The sequence below is a fragment of the Carassius carassius genome, chromosome 15 (assembly GCF_963082965.1).
Source record: "Carassius carassius chromosome 15, fCarCar2.1, whole genome shotgun sequence".
Taxonomy (NCBI): domain Eukaryota; kingdom Metazoa; phylum Chordata; class Actinopteri; order Cypriniformes; family Cyprinidae; genus Carassius; species Carassius carassius.
In genome coordinates this window covers 1,840,536-1,861,531 of record NC_081769.1, presented here as the reverse complement: position 1 = coordinate 1,861,531, position 20,996 = coordinate 1,840,536, and the positions used below count along the sequence as shown (strand labels likewise).

At 41.5% G+C, this 20,996-nt stretch overlaps 3 protein-coding genes across 4 annotated transcripts in view; 2 read left to right on the top strand and 1 right to left on the bottom strand.

Annotated features, from left to right (window-relative positions):
* LOC132158992 (uncharacterized) overlaps positions 1 to 7,908 on the top strand; it is a 39,024-nt gene extending 31,116 nt beyond the window's left edge. Inside the window, exon 5 of the mRNA XM_059568637.1 lies at positions 7,733 to 7,908. Within this exon, the coding sequence (XP_059424620.1) occupies positions 7,733 to 7,795 (63 nt within the window). The 3' untranslated portion in view covers positions 7,796 to 7,908. The remainder of the gene's footprint in view (positions 1 to 7,732) is intronic.
* The window catches only part of LOC132157976 (uncharacterized), a 220,972-nt gene that overhangs the window by 167,034 nt on the left and 32,942 nt on the right, over positions 1 to 20,996 (bottom strand). The window lies entirely within an intron of this gene.
* On the top strand, positions 5,305 to 7,726 carry LOC132157961 (uncharacterized; the record flags this gene model as incomplete). The annotated part of the gene is made up of 2 exons (XM_059567197.1): positions 5,305 to 5,468; positions 6,876 to 7,726. Coding segments are annotated over exons 1-2 (945 nt in total), but the record flags the coding sequence as incomplete, so codon positions are not given.

Sequence of the window (20,996 nt, the reverse complement as noted above, 5' to 3'; positions counted from 1 at the left end):
TGAGTTTAGTTGAACTTTATTCTACTATTTAACAATTCACTCAGATTATTTTTTAATCAATCTTCTCCCACAAATCCTTCAAAGTCCTCATCTTCTGTGTCTGAATTGAACAGCTGGGCAACAGCTTATGAACAGCTTTCGCCATTAAACGTGCCGGGTTCCCTCTCATCATGGTTTATCGCTGCCAGCGTACGTAATATATGTACACTACAGTCGTGGCAAAAAGTTTTGAGAATTACATAAATATTAGTTTTCAAAAAGTTTGCTGCTAAACTGCTTTTAGATCTTTGTTGCAGTTGTTTCTGTGATGTACTGAAATATAATTACAAGTACTTCATACGTTTCAAAGGCTTTTATCGACAATTACATGACATTTATGCAAAGAGTCAGTATTTGCAGTGTTGGCCCTTCTTTTTCAGGACCTCTGCAATTCGACTGGGCATGCTCTCAATCAACTTCTGGGCCAAATCCTGACTGATAGCAACCCATTCTTTCATAATCACTTCTTGGAGTTTGTCAGAATTAGTGGGTTTTTGTTTGTCCACCCTCCTCTTGAGGATTGACCACAAGTTCTCAATGGGATTAAGATCTGGGGAGTTTCCAGGCCATGGACCCAAAATTTCAACATTCTGGTCCCCGAGCCACTTAGTTATCACTTTTGTCTTATGGCACGGTGCTCCATCGTGCTGGAAAATGCATTGTTCTTCACCAAACTGTTGTTGGATTGTTGGAAGAAGTTGCTGTTGGAGGGTGTTTTGGTACCATTCTTTATTCATGGCTGTGTTTTTGGGCAGAAATGTGAGTGAGCCCACTCCCTTGGATGAGAAGCAACCCCACACATGAATGGTGTCAGGATGCTTTACTGTTGGCATGACACAGGACTGATGGTAGCGCTCACCTTTTCTTCTCCAGACAAGCCTTTTTCCAGATGCCCCAAACAATCGGAAAGGGGCTTCATCAGAGAATATGACTTTGCCCCAGTCCTCAGCAGTCCATTCACTATACTTTCTGCAGAAGATCAATCTGTCCCTGATGTTTTTTTTGGAGAGAAGTGGCTTCTTTGCTGCCCTTCTTGACACCAGGCCATCTTCCAAAAGTCTTGGCCTCACTGTGTGTGCAGATGCACTCACACCTGCCTGCTGCCATTCCTGAGCAAGCTCTGCAATGGTGGCACTCCAATCCTGCAGCTGAGTCCTCTTTAGGAGACCATCCTGGCGCTTGCTGGACTTTCTTGGACGCCCTGAAGCCTTCTTTACAAGAATTGAACCTCTTTCCTTGAAGTTCTTAATGATCCTATAAATTGTTGATTTAGGTGCAATCTTAGTAACCACAATATCCTTGCCTGTGAAGCCATTTTTATGCAACGCAATGATGGCTGCACGCGTTTCTTTGCAGGTCACCATGGTTAACAAAGGAAGAACAATGATTTCAAGCATCACCCTCCTTTTAACATGTCAAGTCAGCCATTCTAACCCAATCAGCCTGACATAATGATCTCCAGCCTTGTGCTCGTCAACATTCTCACCTGAGTTAACAAGACGATTACTGAAATGATCTCAACAGGTTTTTTAATGACAGCAATGAAATGCAGTGGAAAGGTTTTTTCAGGATTAAGTTAATTTTCATGGCAAAGAAGGACTATGCAATTAATCTGATCACTCTTCATAACATTCTGGAGTATATGCAAATTGCTATTATAAAAACTTAAGCAGCAACTTTTCCAATTTCCAATATTTATGTAATTTTCAAAAATTTTGGCCACGACTGTAGAGCTGTAATTGGGCCATAAAAGTTTGGCCCAACAGGACCAGAGCCCGACAGGTTTCAGCCCGAGCCCGACAAGTACATTTTGATTGACAGCTTTTTAAAAGCCCGAACCCGTTTACAGCCCGACATTATTCAAATGTGCGCATGTGCACAGCTCTTTTGCCTTTTATCAAGAATGAGTCATTTATACATGTTTTACCTAATTTAGTACAAACATTATTTTAGTCTTAGTAAAAATAAAGATAACTTGATGTTATTCTGAAGTTTACTCTCCTTAAACCCATCTGTCCCTCTCTTCAGAAGAACACCTCCTCCTCCTTACACAGTCTGTGACTCAAACATACTTTTGTGACACAAACAGCTTCTGTGTCTTTAACTCTCGGCGCTGACACAGTGAACACACGAGCTCAACAAGTCTGAAATATTACATACAAAACATACTTTTAACTATTACCACTTCAACGGCCTCAAAATAATCATGCTAGTCTTTATTACATAACGCGGTTTCCTTTAGGAAACTAATGTACATTCAGTTTAACTGCGCAAAATAAGACAACAAATTAACATGAGTGTAACCGTGACCATAACCGTCTATTAACACATTAAAAAGTGCAGATGATGTAAAATCTTATGTAAATATGACAAAAGACATTCACGGACGTTATATTAGAAGTACCTCTTCTGTTCAGTAACGTTAAATGAGGCCGTTAAGACCTCCGTGTCTGAGGAGAAAACCGCATCTGCGTATTTTTTTTATATAATGTTAAGCTCCTTTTTTCCCACCTTTTATTAAACCTTCCGCCTTTCATACATCCGGGTAAACAATAAACGATAATTTTACATTTTGAATCTTTACTTACCATGATGTCTCTCACTCGCTTCTCGCTTCTTTCACGCTGAGAAAATGGCAGCTGCTCACACTGGAGATGTACGATCTTAAGGTGACGTGCGTGCTCTCCTTCATGTCCACGTTCTCAACCCAGCGCCTCTGAGTTATAAAGCCAGACCAATTTTCAAGTCTTACGCAGCGGTCTCAACCCAGCATTTGGGTTGAAAAAACAACCCAGCATTTTTTAGTGTATTATGTCCCTGTGTCAGCGGGAAATGGCATGAAAGTAAATCAAGCAGAGCGCTTACCAAAGTTGCAAAACATTTTTACAGATCTTGGAACTCATTGCACACATAAGGCGCACCGAATTATAAGGCGCACGGCCGATTATTTTGAAAATTGAAGGCTCTTAGGTGCGGCTTAAAGTGCGGAAAATACCGGTATTCTAATTTGTTGAGATAGTGATTTGGTGGGTTTTTGATAAATGTGAGCCTAAATCATCACAATTAAAAGAACTGAAGACTTAAACTACTTCAGTCTGTGTGCACTGAATTTATTTAATACACAAGTTTCCCAATTTGAGTTGAATAACTGAAAAAAAAATGACTTTTTCACGACATTCTAAATCATTGAGAAGCACCTGTATGTATGTATTATATGGATTATTACGGGGATGGAAATGGAGTGGATATGTTTGCGTGTATGAAAACCAGCGTGCTTATGGTGTGCGTGTGCACCCACATAACCGTGTGTGTGTGTAAGTGCTGCGCTAACCAACAGGGACAGGTCACTCTGTCACAGGCCTATTCTATTAATTTTTTTATTGTGACTACACAAAGATTTATCTTATACATCTTTTAATAATTTTTTTTTAACATTTCACCTACATTAGAAGAAGGTCAGGGTCCAAGCAAAATTTCATAAATTTTCTTCAAGAGACTTAAAGGCCATGTTGAAGGTTAACCACCACTTTCGATTAATGGGTACATAAATCACTCAATATATGTATATCATTTTTAAAATGTCTCAAAAATGGTCTTAAAGACCAGTTTTTTTACGTTTTTGGAATTAACTTTTTTTTTTTACGCAACTCTTTGATGACGTCATGTTGGGGAGAAGTGGAGGAAAGGTAGCCTCAGCCTAGTACGATGCCGCGTTCCAGGCAACCCGTAACTCATGTTTTTCCATCCTCAAACCCGTGAAAGTGCACTGGAACGGCAGTCAATCCCATGACTTCCCACCCGTGAACTCGTACTAGAACGATGTACTCTGAGTTCCGAGTTCTGACATCACACAGCAAGCGAAACAACGATGGCAGCCCCTATGAATAATACAATAGTGCCTACGGATGCAGTGTTTATGCAAGTGATACACGTTGAAAAAACGATTTTAGGTCAATGTAACGTTGCAATAAAATAAATAATCTAGCTACAATTCCTTTTGCTCAGAAAGTTTGCCATAACTTGCCTGGAACGGTACAAAGTCGTTAGCAGTGGTATGAAATTGTGATTACGAGCTCAAAAACCTGCCTGGAACGCAGCATCAGAACTATAGCGACTGACTGGGATGAGGAAAAAGTGGCAAGAGCCAACATGTATGATGGCCCGCAGCCGTGTAATTTCAAACCAGCCAGACGTGAGAGAGCAAATGAGGAATTGCCAAGAACTGATGTCCGTCAAAGCCAATTAAATGCATGGTCCGAGGAGAATGAGTGGAAAGTTGGAAAAGTGTCCTGGTGAGTTGCTATCATTTAGCAATGCAGCAATGATCACTGGAGCTAGTCTACGAGCAGCAGTGCACAATAACGACACATATATTTTTTTTACTGTCATTAAATAGCACCGAGTGAAAAATCAACGTTTTCTTTATATCTAGTGGCAGTGATCATGACGTTAGTTTAGATAAGTACCAGTAACCTTAGTCATAGTGTTGTAGAACTGGTAAACTTTGTCTTTGTCATCTAGAAATAGAAGGCATCATGTTAGCTATATGGACGTTTCTAAGCGTTTATCTCCTCCTCCGGTGAAAATGTTGTTGCAAACGTAACCGCCTGTCTGACGCAGGTGCTTGTGTGGGCGGTGCTGTCCCATGATAGTGCGTTTTGGTCGATGTTGGTCAATATCTATCTGTCTGTCTGTCTATCTATCTATATATCTAGTCTATCTATCTATATGATAGATATGATCCCTGCAACACGGCCTTTAAGGACTACTGAACCAGTTTGGAGAACCATTGTTAATAAAAAAAAGCAAACAAGACTTGTAAAATTTTCCACAAATATATAGTTGTTGATTACTGAATTAATGTCTTGCACACTCTTACACATTACTGTTGTATGTTTTGTTCTGGATAATTAAAAAGAATAAGAAGCGGCACACACTGCTTGGTCTGTGCAGCGCTGCATGAAGTCAAACACACGTAGTACCACAACATGACCACTGAACCACCTGACCACTGCAGATTCATTCACTCTTAATTAGGCTACCTTAATTATTATGACATAGCCTTCCATGAACACAGCATTCAGCTCATCCAACCCCAATCAAACACACCTGTACAAGCTAATCAAGGCATTTCAGATTACTAGAATCAGGTGAGTTTGATCAGGGTTAGAATTGACCTGATTTCCTTGGATCTTTAAAACCCCATTTCCCAGTGGTTGATACTGCACTAGGACGTATTTGTTTTAGTTTTGTACATTGTGCTGTCCACTGATCCTGACGCACCAATTCAGTACATTTGCCAGCAGAGAGCATTGTGAGATCGCAGGTCAGGAGGATGACTGCTCGAGTGTGTTTCTCATTGATTGCTGTTTATTCGTGTCTGTTCGGATACTTGAGCATAACTCATGCTATTCAAAGACAAACCACAGGTGAGAAGATCTGTTGACTTCATTACACAGCCAGAAGAAATGCAGAAACAAAGCCGCGTTTCCACTGCTGGAACTTTACCCAGGAACTAGGGACTTTGGGCTACTACTATGTGTGTTTCTACCACAGGAACCAGGATCTAAATAAAGTTCTGGGTAAATAATAGCCCCTCAGGAAGACCCTGCTGGCAAGGTACTAGTTTTTCAAAGGTGTGAAAACCATTTCAAAGGTCCGTAACTTTTGGGGCTGGGATTTGGGTGCTGAAAATGCTGATTAGTTGAGTTCAAACAGCATTTTTGGTAAACCTTACCGGTAATCTGTTCCCCAATCTATTGTTAAAATGAAAGAAAATCGAGGCCACACCATTTGATATTTTTTCACTGTAATGTAGGCTATATAGGCCTAACGTTACACATTTCCCTGAACTACATTTCTGCAGCTATTTAAATGAAAATGTAAGGAGTCATTAAGATCATTTTGCCTTATTGTACATGTACAGTGAGGGAAAACTGCAGTAGCCAAGGCGAGTGGACCGTTATAAAGTACGCTGCTTTTTGCAGAATTATTCAACCTGCTTCATCCTTTCCGTGGGAGATCACTTTCGAATCAGACTCATAAAGTCTCAACTACCGACGACGCAATTCTGATATTTGCATACTTCATATTGAGAAATGTGCACAGACCTATGTCACCAGACTATTTGCCTAATCTCATGGTACTTTTGACTGCAGGGCAAACGCAGAAAGCAACCGGTCTGGGGGGAAAGTTCCTGGTACAATTGTTCCTGTCATTTCGGTGGAAATGCGGCATTTGTGACATTTTGTCTGTAGAAGTAATGGTTTAGGAATTAGTAATGGGTTTTAAAACCTTTTTTTGATGTGAAACCGACATAACTAATTAGTATTTAGGTTTGAGACCCATTGAGAAATCCCTGATTTACAAATGTTGAAATGGCACTAATGATCCTTTTGAATCCTCTAGTGGATGGTTTATGTCCAGCGAAACTGCCGGTTGTGCGGTCCCGTCGAGGATGTTCTTCTGATGAAGACTGCCCTAGAGGACACAAATGCTGTCAATTTGAGGGGGGGCCTGTTTGTGTACTGCCCGTTTCCTGTGAGTTTTTTATTGATAATGATGATAATAGACACTAAGGGTCCACACACAAGAGTAATGAGTTGAATTCAATGTAAGTTTGAGCAGAAACTTTTCCTTCTGCTGTCCTCTAAAGTAGGTTTGAATTCAGCACTTGGGGTAGTTTTGAGCATAAGATGTCTTGCAAAATGAAGTGGAGTAATACTTAGAATTTAATTCGTAGTAGGTAATACTTGATCTTCAAGCTTTGAGTACTGTATATTGATGTGGCTTATAGTCTATATGCACAAACTAAAGCAGACCATTTGTCCACACAGTGAAGCCGGGTCAATGTCCCCTACCGGAGATGATTCCACTGCGTGCTGAAAGCTGTGTCCGTGATAGCCAGTGTCCTGCCACACAGAAATGTTGCCCAACCGCTGGTGGCTTTTCATGCAGTGAACCACGTGGCCAGGGAAGAGGCCAGGGCCAGGGTAGCGGTCAGGGCAATGGAAGCAGTCAGGGCAAGGGTCAGGGCCAGGGAAGCGCTCAGGGTAGCGGCCAGGGAAGCGGCCACGGTCAGGGAAGCGGCCACGGAAGTGGTCAGGGCCAGGGAAGTGGTCAGGGCAAGGGCCAGGGGAGCGGCCATGGTCAGGGCCAGGGAAGTGGTCAGGGCCAGGGAAGTGGTCAGGGCCAGGGAAGTGGTCAGGGCCAGGGAAGCGGCCAAGGTAGTGGTCAGGGCAAGGGTCTGGGCCAGGGAAGCGGCCAGGGCCACGGCCAGGGGAGCAGCCAGGGCCACGGCCGGGGCCAGGGAAGCGGTCAGGGCAAGGGTCAGGGAAGCGGCCATGGTCAGGGCCAGGGAAGTGGTCAGGGCCAGGGAAGCGGTCAGGGCAAGGGTCAGGGAAGCGGCCAAGGTAGCGGTCAGGGCAAGGGTCTGGGCCAGGGAAGCGGCCACGGCCGGGGCCAGGGAAGTGGTCAGGGCAAGGGTCAGGAAAGCGGCCATGGTCAGGGCCAGGGAAGTGGTCAGGGAAGTGGCCAGGGCCAGGGAAGCGGTCAGGGCAAGGGAAGCGGTCAGGGAAGCGGCCAGGGCCATGGTCGGGGCCAGGGAAGCGGTCAGGTTAAGGGAAGGGGCAATGGCCAGGGTAGGGGCCAGGGCCACAGTCAGGGGAGCGGCCAGGGTCAGGGAAGCTGTCAGGGCCAGAGTTGTGGCTGCAGAGGTGGTTGCAGATATGGTCATGGTGGGGGATGTACTTGTTGAAATGATCATGGGAACTTTGCATGACACTTACTGGCGCATGTCTCAGTTTGGTGCTTTTTATTCTTATGGAATGTTTTCCCTGTTTGTTCATGGTTTACAAAGACTTGTCCATCCTCAAATAAATAATTGCTTGAGTTGAAGTGTTGAGATCACTTGTCTGTTTTCTTGCATAACTGCTCTCTGGCATCAGTGCTTTAAGTAACTCTCCCTAAGACCTGATTGAGTTTGTGATAATTGCGCGTTCATGCACTTGTCTAAAAGGGAATATGTATCGATAATAGAAACCTTGATCAGCAACGCTGCTATTGGCTGTTCACCATGGCCAAAGAGCGTGCTCTGTTTTTCAACGCAACAGAGCAAGAATTATTACTGGATGGGTATGTGGAGTTTGAAAAAATTAAAATGTCAGGAAAAACTTCAAAGTGTGCAAAAGCCAGGAGAGAGGGCTGGCAAAAAGTAGCAGACAAATTAAATGTGTAAGTCTTCCAGGTTACGGTTATCACTTACGGTGTATATATTTTAATAATTTCATAATTGCTTTGTCAGAGCCAGCTCTGGACACTAGAACATGGGAACAAGTAAACGTGAAGTACAAGAATATTCTTCAAACTGGTAATCCTTTCTTCTTCTACGGTTTAGTATCTGTTACCAAAAACATTTTTAAATGATGTGTGTCAGTTTATAATCCGCAATTAAGAAAAAGGCGGAGCAGAGAAAAACAGGTGGTGGTCCTGCACACCCACATTATACCCCGACTGAAGAGCTGACCCTTGGGCTAAAGGAGAACCGACCCATTGTAAAGGACATCCCTGGGGGCAGCTCTTCCTTAGACCTAAAGCCAGGGACCAGTAACAGCAACGCCTTAATTACAGGTAAATGAGTTTTAAATCATTTTGCTGCGTTTGTCTAATCCAAATGACTTGTACAGTCATTTCAACAGACTTGTGAATGTGAAATCTGTAACTTAATGTAAAAATATTTTGCAATGTTATTGATCATATTTTTCGTAGTGTATTGTAATGCCATTGAGTTCTCCTCTTTTGTGTAGTTTTAAATTAATACACCAACACTTTTACCTGTTCCCAAGAAAGTGGTTGATGAAATGTGTGCAGTAAGTGGACATTTCTAACTTTACATCAAAAGGAAAGAAAGTGCAACACTTTGTAATACCCATTTTTCTTTTGCATCGGACAGTGAAAAAACCCTCTCAGATGACTGTCCTTTGGAGGAAGTACTTGTAAGTGCACAAATAACTATTTAATTTATAGGTGTGTATATTATTTCTGACTGCAATATGAGTTGCAGGAGGAAACGCCTACAGCACAAAGTGATACAGAGGCAGGCAGTCTACTTTTCCTTTTTCTGTTGCATGAGGCTTGTGTAGATTTTTATTTTAATTATTATTTTTTTTAATGGCACAGGGGGATATCCGTACTCTATATAAACGGAATCTTCAACAAAAAATGGAGTATTTTGATCTTAAAAAACTAAAACTAAGGGGAGAAATTGAACTTGACACCTTAAAGAAGAAAAATCTGGCACTAGAGATTAAGTTGCTTCAAAAGTAACTTCAGAGTAAGTGCTAACACACTATTTTTCACAAAGAGCACTATTGCTGCCCTTGGATAACAATATATCTTATTGCAGGCAAAAGATGACCATCACTGGCTTTTCTTGAGAAATAATAATTGAAATAAAACTCCATGAACTAAGCATGTTGTCTTGTCTTCTATTTAATGAAGGTTTAAAACTAGGTTGGTCCAAGTGCACTGGCTGGAGGTCATCATCAGGCTGCACCTCCACCACAGGGATCCTCTCTTTTCTGATGGTGGCAATATTTTGGAGGATGGCACATGCAATAATGTCACAGGCCCTGTCAGGTGCAACCCTCAGACCCTTAAGACACTGAAATCTTCCCTTTAGTTAACCAAAGGTCATTTCAATACATGCCCTTGTCCCGGCTAGAGCTGCATTGTAACTGGTTTGTGGTCCAGGGTTTGGGTCAGGGAATGGTGTCATGAAGTACTCCCTGCAGGCATACTGTTTTTTTAGGCTCAGAATAAAATTATGTAATACAGTGAGTTTTAAATAAATATTTTCCTTACCACGTATAAATGTGCATAAATGTGATGTGGACCACTGAGTCACACACCATCTAAAATATTTGTAATCAGTCAACCGCATACTTTCTGATTACACTACTTTTAATTTTTTTTTTTTTTTATTGCTAATCTGGAATATTAATAATCGTAATGGTAATTTACCTGCACATTTACACTGTGAAATCCCTTTCGTTTCACAAAATCCCCTTCATTGGGGCCAGGTGGGGCCTTGATGAGGATGTGTGTGCATGGTACCAATAACATTAGGGAAGCCTGATAAACAAATACTGTAAGTTCTAGGCTACTTTTTGGTATGATCATGATTGCATGATCTTCATTAACAATTATAATGTACCTGCAATGGCCAAAAAAAATCCGATAAAAACGATATCTCTCGATCAGTAGATTATCGTGCTGCGCTAAAGGATCGTGTCAATCTCGCAAAACGCGATTAATTTGAAAAGCTCTTCAAATTATTCTGGCACCTTCAGCAACAGGTTCCTGACGTAAAAGCAGACAAGACATGGCTGCGAAAGACTTCCCATATCACCTCCGCTTATAAAGACGGGATCTAATCCTTTTAACATGAAATAAGCCTGCTCGCGAGCAGGTTTAAGATTGCGCACCTGTTGCTATGACAGCAAGTCTAGGATGAGCTTCGAAGAACCAAACAATCCAAGATCATGCCAAATCATCAACAATCAAATCAGCTAGGTGAGTTAGAGACGTACGAAGAACGGGCCCCTGGACATTTAGAGTATTGGCTCATTTTTATACAATATACCACATCATGGGGACTGGAGGGTGACATGGGAGTGGATTTTCAAAGCACTCCCATCCAATCCAATTTAAAAAAGACCATGGGAAAATCCCAATCCCAGAAAACCCCACCCCCCCTTTTTTTCTTTTTTTTTTTGCTGGAATTTGTTACCTGCAGTAAAATACATTACAAATAACAGCATGCTCACTTTAGTTTAAGAAAAATTAAGCATTATTTATTCTTATTGAACTGAAAGCCAGATTAAACCATGCACAGTATTACACACATTATATTCAAGTAGGGGAGACTGCAGACAGAGTATGGTTGTAATTTAAATTGGTGCATTTAGCAGACACTTTTATCCAAAGCGATTTACAGTGCAGTGCTTTCAGGCTATCAGTTTTTACCTATCATGTGTTCCCGGGGAATCGAACCCCCAACTTTGCGCTTGCTTGCTTGTTAATGCAATGCTCTACCAGTTGAGCTACAGGAACACTGTAACAGGAAGAGTTGTAACAACCCCAGTTTCACCAACCAGAGATAAGATGGGAGTCACATTCAGTGCGTACTCTCTTCCTCCCAGATTCCCATGGATGTGATAAAGGCTGGAAGTGGGCAAACACCAATTTTATATATATATATATATATATATATATATATATATATATATATGATTGTAGGTTCATACAGTGTGCCTGTGTAGTCTTGTAGTCCTCTGTTACAGCGACCAGAATGGATTAATTTTTTTATATGAATAATAAGATTGCTATATAGGTTCATTTTCAAGTGTTTAGGAGTTTGGGAATATTATCACACTTACTGTGTGACATGGATCAACCCCTTGCATTTATTTATGTAAGACTAAATGAACTTTATAACTGATGCTAACTAAAATGTTTTTTGGAGGACTTTCTGAGTATCAGTTAAGTACATATGGGCATCAAACGCTTCAAATTCACTTGTTCTGACAGAGGAACTATTCAATGATGTCATCGACCTGCCTTCCGATCGTTGAGTTTCCTCACATTTAGAATGGTCTGGTGTGTTTAGTTATTCTGCATGGATCTGTGTAGGTAGTCCTTTGGCGTCTCTCTGTGGTCTTGTTTGTTATGGAAGGTTGACTTGCGCTTATTTGTTAAAGTCAGGGGCGTAGAAGTGAGGGGGACAGAAATTACACACACACACACACACACACACAGAGACATATATATATATATATATATATATATATATATACGTTAACGGGAGACACTTATCGGGCGATAAAAATAATATCACTGTTAATCTATTCTCAAAGTTGGGTTGAGAGCTGGGTCTATATTAGGCGAGCTATGATGACTTTCACCTTGATATTTTGGCGTGGATGTATACCTAACCGAATTGCACTGTAGGGGGCGAGAACGAGTCTTCGAACCTGTGTGTATGCCTACAGGGCTTGGGTGCCGCGTTGCATTCTGGGACATGGCGGCCATGTTGATGGCCTCGCGAATGTAAACATACAGCAAGTCGAATGAGAAGAAGCAGAGTTGGGAGAAAGAAAAAAGATGTTAAAATCGCGGAAAGGTTGTGGGATTTATAAGGACACGCTAAATAGGGTACTATTAACTATTAACGGTTTGGATCCATATGAAATTCCCAACAAAGAGTGGAGTACCGACGACGACTTGCTGCCACACTTTTGCATTACAGATATCCTCGGCTACCTTGTTTGTTTTGTGAGCGTCTACACTTCAGAACAGTTCCGAAGCTACAAGTCATTGAAGTCTCATGTACAGTTCACAAATGGATGGGGTCAGGAGCTGCAGATCATAGAACCGGAACAGCGGCAAACAGTATACATTAATCCGTACAAAGTTAAGCTGTGCTCCAACTAGTTGCTAGTTTAGGAACTGCTAGTAACGGCTAACAACCATTCACACATGGACTTTTAACTATGTGTTTCAAAAGTGTAGTTAATAGCGGTCAACCCTCCATCAGACCTGTCAAGTCTCTGTGCTGTTGTCCTGTTGCTACTCCTTGCCCTTCCAGCGAACAGATGTTTTCAAAGCATCATTTTTCTTGCTTGAAAGCAACCTTAGCGTGATGTTGGGCTTTTTAAGATAACAGCGTGGTTGATGTGAGAGCACGATTTCACGCCAATCTGTAAGCAAAGTCACGTTAGACCTAGCTTCACAAATCGCTTAACGTTAGTTAGTGAAGCAGTTTTGTAGTACGGATATCTGCTGTCAGCAGGGGGATAGCTACAAAAAGATGAATAATGAAATTTCCCGTGTTTTGGATGAGTAACCCGGGAAATTTCCCTTATTTTCAATGTTCAATGTTGACTTAAGCTATATAAATGAATCTTCAGATGTTATGGTCTCCGTGGTCTCACCTCCAAGCAGGAAAGCAGTGGAAAGTTAATCCATTCTCATTTATATTTTCCCCATGTCGATTACATGTTGCGCTGTTACACCCCACAATACAGCAATGGTTTACCATGGTTGAAATAGATTTTTAATTAATCAAATGAAGACACACGGATGAGAGGGAGTACGTCTAAACATTGTGCAGTAGTCCGAGTAGCAGTAAAGGAGGCCATCAACATGGCGGCCACGCCAAGTAAAGACGTCAAGATGCCCAAGCCCTAGAAATTACTACATCAAACATGACGTGCTAACATGGATGCAGCTGAAGCCGCCGGGTTTGCTTCAGGAATTTTTTTTTTAAAGAAACTTCCCAATGGAAACCATTTTGGAAACAGGAAACAGCCCCTGGTCTAATGCACCACCCGGCTTTAGAAAACCGTTCTAAAAGACTTACTTTTAGTCATTATTTTATTTGGGTAGCACACATATTCTGAATGCCTTTGGCAGAATTCAAATGAGCCATTTTAATCTAGATTAATTTCAAGATTACAGTGAGATTAATCTAGATTAAAAAAATTAATCTATGCCCACCTCTAAAAAAAATAAAAAATAAATAAATATATATATATATATATAGTGAGATTTATGAGCTCTGTCAAATAAAAGGCAGTAAAGGTTTCAGTTTGTGTATGCCTGCATTATTTTGACGGACCCATTTTCAAGAGACGGACGTTTCCTCCTATGGTCTACAGCCCCTCTTATATATATATATATATTTTTTTTTATTATTGTTATTATTATTATTATTATTTTTTTTTAAATAAATTATAGAAATTAATGCTTTTATTTAGCAAGGATTCTTTAAATGTATCAAAAGTGATGATAAAGACATCCTTTTTACAAGAGATTGCTATTTCAGATAAACGCTGCTCTTCTGAACTGTCTATTCATCAAAGAAACCTGAAAAAAATTCTACTCAGCTGTTTTCAACATTATCATAATGAGTTTTTTCTTCTTTTTTTTAGCAGCAAATCAGGATATCAGAATTATTTCTGAAGGATCGTGTGACTGGAGTAATGATGCAAAAAAAATCAGCTTTGGAATCTCAATAAATAACATTTTTAAATATATTAAAATAGAAAAAAGCTATTTTAAATAGGCTAGTTAAAATATTTCTAAATTCCACTGATTTGCAGTACTTGGATCAAATAAATGCAGGCGAGACATCTTTAAAAAACATTAAAAAGCTTACTGTTCAAAAACGTTTTACTGGTAGTGGATACTATAGGCAACTGTCATTTTTCTCTAATTTCTAGCTTTTAATTGGCTTAGAAATCTATATCTGCTGGACAATAACAAATAATAATGATTTGTTTATATACTACAAACAGGGGCGAAAATCTCATCTAAATGTTGGGGGGGACAATAAACATAACATTTCTCATGAGCAAGTTTTGAAGGGGACACCAATAAAACAGGCAAAATTGTACTTAAGAATATGTGTACAGAGAGGAAAGCCTTAATATTGCATGGAGACCGTTCCATTATCCTTCTTCGCAAAGTTTATTTTTGGTTCAATGAAAAAGCTGACTAAATGGACGAAAACATTCTTCAAAATAATTTTTTTTTGCAACGTTTTTGAAGTTGTTTACAAAATCAAGCCACCAAAATACAATGGAATTTGAACTTAACTTCAAATTTTATTTATTTATATAGCACATTTAATAGCAATGTTGTTGCTTCACAGTTATAATTAAAACATGCATAGCCTATATAAAAACATTTGCCATACCTAGCAAAATGAAGGCATACACACTCTTAGTCATACACCCTCACACAACTGTATAGTGGGATCGGTATAGACGTGAAAGACAGGGGGAAATAACAAAAAAAATAATTACGTCAATGACTGATTTGTTCAAAAAGTGGATTCACTCAGTTAGGAAACACCTCCTCAGTGTGTTTCCCAAAGACGCAATTAGTGATGTTACTGCTGTAGTTTAGTTTTCAACTTTATTCGTTGGTGAAAGAGCTAAAACAGGCAATAAACTTCTTGTTTATTCAATTTTTATAAAAATCTAAATCACATTTGTTATGCTAATATTTGGAGAACAACTGCACTATTAGTATGATGCTATATTCGATTAACTATATTAAATGAAATAAACTAACCAGTGGCAGCTTGTGAATTTTAAAATTTTGAATTTTAAAAACCACTTTAAAATGGCTTGTTGGCAGCTTTTAGTCAGAAACCATAAAGAAAATATATTCAATATCGCTACTCATTATAAATACTTGGTAAATTATCAGTCCAGCCACTCCGGGAGACGTTCAAATCATATACTGTATAAAAACAGGTTCAAACTAATAGCATCTAATTTATGTCTCTATGATGGTTGGTTGATATTCCAGAAGGGAGGCTAGCCTCCTCTATGATGTTACTTTTCTCAGTACTCCTCAGCGCTGAAAGTGAACACTCGATGCTGATTGGTTCCCCTGGCCTCCCCCTCCCCTTCTCTTTCACTTAGCGGTTGTAATTACATCAGCAGATTCGGCACATTCGCGATAGAAAAGCGGAGCTTTCATGTAATGGTATTACAACTGTGGAATTACAAACAAAAATATATACATTCTGAGACATGAACTGAAATGAATAGTGAATTTTATTAACATTAAATCTTCCTCATTTTCACCTCAAAATTTGGGGGAAACTGTGCCTCCCCTGACGAGCCGCCACTGAAACCGACCAGGCGGGAAGGAAGTCGACCGGATGTTGAAGTCGGGCGCGTGCCGCCATCTTGTAGCAGAACTTCACTTGCGTTAGCATCCCATTGACTCCCATTCATTTGGGCGTCACTTTGACAGCGAATAACTTTACATCTGAGGCATTTAAAGACTCCATTTGTCCATTATTTATTTCTAAAGATACACGACAATGTATAAAGGGCTCCATTACCTTCTATGTTAAATTATGGCCCCGTAGAAACAGTTTTTGTAAAAATATGCTAACGATTGCATCATAAACACTTGACTCTCTGTCGCACAGTAGAGAAATTACCGTACAGACAGGAGGAGAAGCTCGCAGGCAATCGGGGAGACGTCAAGAGAGAAGCCCATAGATACAAGCCCTGGCGTTACATTTTAAAATACTATACAAAATAATTAATCAGAATACTTACTCCTGCCCACTCCCGCCAAAGAACTCCCCGCTCAAGCTCGCCGTCTCTGCAAGATTAACGATGGCAGTTTGCACGCACAGCTACTAGAAGATTTACATCTGTCAGACAGGTTGCTGACGTCATCAAGCTTAATTTGAGTCTGCGCGTCAGAAACGGAAGAGCTAAAAATCGCTAAAATGGGCTTCACTTGTCTCAAATGAGTTCCAATGGGGTCGCTGTGTCCATTTCTTTTACTGTCTATGAAACCGACTAAATCATAGTGAACGCGGGAAAATCTAAATGCGCACCCGCACTAGTCTAATCTAACGTACAAGACTTGTATATGCGTACACTATGGGTGTGTGTAAGATGTTATTAAACAAGCTAGGTAAACGCCTGTATAAAACGCCTGTTATAATCGCTTACAGCGCAGACTACATCGGTGACAAAAGTAAATTGGTAGGCTACACTATAATATTTTTTGGACACGACTTATTAATGACTCAGCATCATCTATATTAAAGAGAAAATAATCACGTCATCCGATGTTTAATGTGAATAAAGTAAGCAATTATAATGGCAATGGAGGTTATCATCAGATCCTCAAAATGGGTTGCTGGTGGACAGCGAGTCGACTCTGGTTTCCGCCTCCCTCCACTCAGAGCCTACATGGACGACATTACAACACTGACCACCACTGTTCCATGCACCAAGAGACTGCTCAGAAAACTCGAGGAGAACATCAGCTGGGCCCGTATGAAGATTAAACCATCCATGTCACGCAGCATCTCGATTGTGAAGGGAGTACTCTCTGACCTGAAATTCTTCATCGGAGATGACCAAATCCCAACAGTGTCTGAGCAGCCAGTAAAAAGCCTTGGAAGGTGGTATGATGCAAGCCTGAAGGACAAAGACCAGGTGCAACAGCTGCGCAAAGACATCAGTAGAAGCCTACAGTCCATCGACAACACCCAGCTACCTGGAAAGTTAAAGGCCTGGTGTCTGCAGTTTGGTCTCCTACCCCGGGTGTTGTGGCCCCTAGTAGTGTATGAGGTTCCAATCTCAATAGTGGAGAAGATAGAAAGAGGAGTCACAGCCTACCTAAAGAAGTGGCTCAGAGTTCCACGATGCCTTACCACCATAGGCCTCTATGGAGATGGTGTCCTCAAGCTGCTGAATGAATCTCGAGAACCAGTGGTGAGCAACAACGCACCGACCTTGGCAACTGGGCGCAAATGGAGGCCAGGAAAGGCACTCCAGGAGGCAACAGCAGCCCTCAGACATGCTGACATTGTGGGTCATGTTCAGCAAGGGAGAGAAGGCCTTGGGCTAACTAGCCATGCTGTTTGGAGTAAGGCCACTGCACCAGAGCGGCGGATGATGGTAGTGCAGGAAGTACGCCATCAGGAGGAGGCTGCAAGGTGGGCCAAGGCAGTCTCTCTTTCCAAACAGGGACAGTGGACTCGATGGGACAGTGTGGAGGAAGATCAGCTGGAAGGATCTGTGGGCCATGGAAGAGAAGCGGTTGAGCTTTTCCACCAGAGCAACATATGACGTCCTTCCAACACCAGTTAATCTTCACCAATGGTATGGTGAAGATCCGGAATGTGCCCTCTGTTCCATGCCAGCCAACCTCAGGCACATTCTCACAGGGTGTAAAACAAGCCTCACCCAAGGACGCTACACTTGGCGTCACAACCAAGTCCTAAAAAACCTTGCATCTGCTCTGGAGGACAAGCGACGACTTTTGTCCGCGAAGGGGCAAAACCACAAAAGAGCAGCTCTACAACATCAGAGCGAGACCAGCTGCGCTTGGCCCGCAACTGGAAAATGCTAGCTGACATTGGTCGGCAACTTGTGTTTCCTCCGGAGATCGCAACCACCACCCTAAGACCTGACATGGTGCTCTGGTCCCGTTCGCTAAAGAAGGTCTTCATTATTGAGGTCACAGTACCCTGGGAGGACTCGGTAGATGAGGCTTATGAGCGAAAACATCTCCGCTATGCCGATCTAGCTGCCGAAGCACGGCATCATCGCTGGAACACAGAAGTCCGACCAGTGGAGGTGGGCTGCAGAGGTTTTGTTGCAACATCTACTACCAGACTGCTAAGAGACCTGGGAATTAAGGACCAGAGCCAGCGTTCGGCAATCAGAGCTGTATCGGAGGCGGCAGAAGGCAGCAGTCAGTGCCTCTGGATGAAGAGGAAGGACCCCAGCTGGGCCCCGAAGTGAGAGGGTCAGGAGGTATGAGGTCAAGAATGCTTGACTCAGGGAGGAGGACGCCCCTGCCATGCATAGTCCCATGGGATGTTGGCTATCAACAACAAGGCAACTCCTATGACTAATTGGGTATGGGACGCAAGCGTAGGATTGATCACCCTGTCGCTGGCCGTCTGTGGGGAGGGTGTATAGTGTGAAAGGCCGAAACACCATAGGAACCAAAGGTACACTACTGACGATGCGCTCCCCAAATTTCATCAGGCTCTCTGTTCATGAACTCTTGGATATGCTTGCACAAAGGATAGTAACATCTTATCCTGTGTTCTTTGAATCTAGACTTATGGTGTTCCACAACAATTAAAACCCGTTGTTTTCTCGCACCGGACTGTGTGTGTGTCAGTGGTGGTGAGGTAAAAGGGGAGCAGGCAGTGGACCAAAGCACTGTGAGGCAAATCAGGGGGAGCTCAAGATGTTTAAAACTTTTTTTGCTCAGTTTGCATTTGTATTGTTTTACTACTTACACAATTAGTTTAACTATATATCATTATATTATTTACAATACACATATTTCAATTATATTTTAGGGGGGGACAACCCTCAGACATTTTAAAGCATATTTTTAGGTTGATACAGCTAACACGCATGTGCAGTCTCGATCGCGTTTCATGTTTCTATGGCAACCAGTGAGGGACACTTTGACCGCCAAACCGCGCTTAACATTTTCTTCCATTTTTATATAATTTTATAATATAAATGAACCATTTAATCTTAAAGTTTTATTGGTCAGATTCAGACTTGACGCAGAGCAGAGAGCACAGAGATGTTAGCAAATAAATAACATCAGCGGCCATGGCATAGCACGAGCGATCGTTATTATAGTTCAAAAGGGCAAACAGTTGAGGTTATTATGCGAGTTAACTCGAGTCAGAATGTACATGTGCACAGTTGCATTTGTCATCCATCACCGTGACATCAAAAGGGCTTTTGAAGCTAAAATAATGAGTGGATTAGGCTTGGACTTGGAATAACGAGAGGAATAACATGGATAACTTTCTTGTCGGAGGATTGTAATGCATCACAGGCAGTCAGGTAGAGAGACTACGGCTCCTTAAATTAGGTAAGACAAAAAGCTGTATTTTTCGCAACAGGTTTATTGACTTGTAATAACAATTTATGGCGGAATATGTGACAATCAGGTCCAGTCGGGTCTGTGTCTTACCGACGGGTTCGGGTCCAGCTTTCAAATAATAGACGGGTCTGGGTCAGGTCTGGGTAGGCATTTCTCGGATCTACACGGCTCCGGGTCCAGCTTTTGAAATATTAGACGGGTCCGGGTCGGTTCGGTGTAGTACATTACGGGTCTCTTTCGGGTTCGGGCATGAATTTCTGGATCCGTGAAGACCTCTAGCTGAAAGCCACTGTCAAAGAAACCTGGGCTTCCAGACCACCTCAACAGTGCCACAATCTGATCACCTCCATGCCATGCTGAATTGAGCCAGTAATTAAAGCAAAAGTAGCACCTACCAAGAATTGAGTACATGTACAGTAAATGAACATACTTTCCAGAAGGCCAACAATTCACCAAACATGTTTTTTTTATTTTTTTAAGTCTGTATTTTCTGCTCCATAAGGCGCACCGTATTATAAGGCAAATGGTAAAATATACGGTCTATGAAAAAAAGGTAACAGAAGAAAAAAAAAACAGTGAGTTTAGTTGAACTTTATTCTACTATTCACCAATTCACTCAGATAATTTTTTAATCAATCTTCTCCCACAAATCCTTCAAAGTCCTCATCTTCTGTGTCTGAATTGAACAGCTGGGCAACAGCTTATGAACAGCTTTCGCCATTAAACATGCCGGGTTCCCTCTCATCATGGTTTATCGCTGCCAGCGTACGTAATATATGTACACTACAGTCATGGCAAAAAGTTTTGAGAATTACATAAATATTAGTTTTCAAAAAGTTTGCTGCTAAACTGATTTTAGATCTTTGTTTCAGTTGTTTCTGTGATGTATTGAAATATAATTACAAGTACTTCATACGTTTCAAAGGCTTTTATCGACAATTACATGACATTTATGCAAAGAGTCAGTATTTGCAGTGTTGGCCTTTCTTTTTCAGGACCTCTGCAATTCGACTGGGCATCCCCTCAATCAACTTCTGGGCAAAATCCTGACTGATAGCAACCCATTCTTTCATAATCACTTCTTGGAGTTTGTAAGAATTAGTGGGTTTTTGTTTGTCCACCTGCCTCTTGAGGATTGACCACAAGTTCTCAATGGGATTAAGATCTGGGGAGTTTCCAGGCCATGGACCCAACATTTCAACATTCTGGTCCCTGAGCCACTTAGTTATCACTTTTGCCTTATGGCATGGTGCTCCATCGTGCTGGAAAATGCATTGTTCTTCACCAAACTGTTGTTGGATTGTTGGAAGAAGTTGCTATTGGAGGGTGTTTTGGTACCATTCTTTATTCATGGCTGTGTTTTTGGGCAGAAATGTGAGTGAGATGAGAAGCAACCCCACACATGAATGGTGTCAGGATGCTTTACTGTTGGCATGACACAGGACTGATAGTAGGGCTCACCTTATCTTCTCCGGACAAGCCTT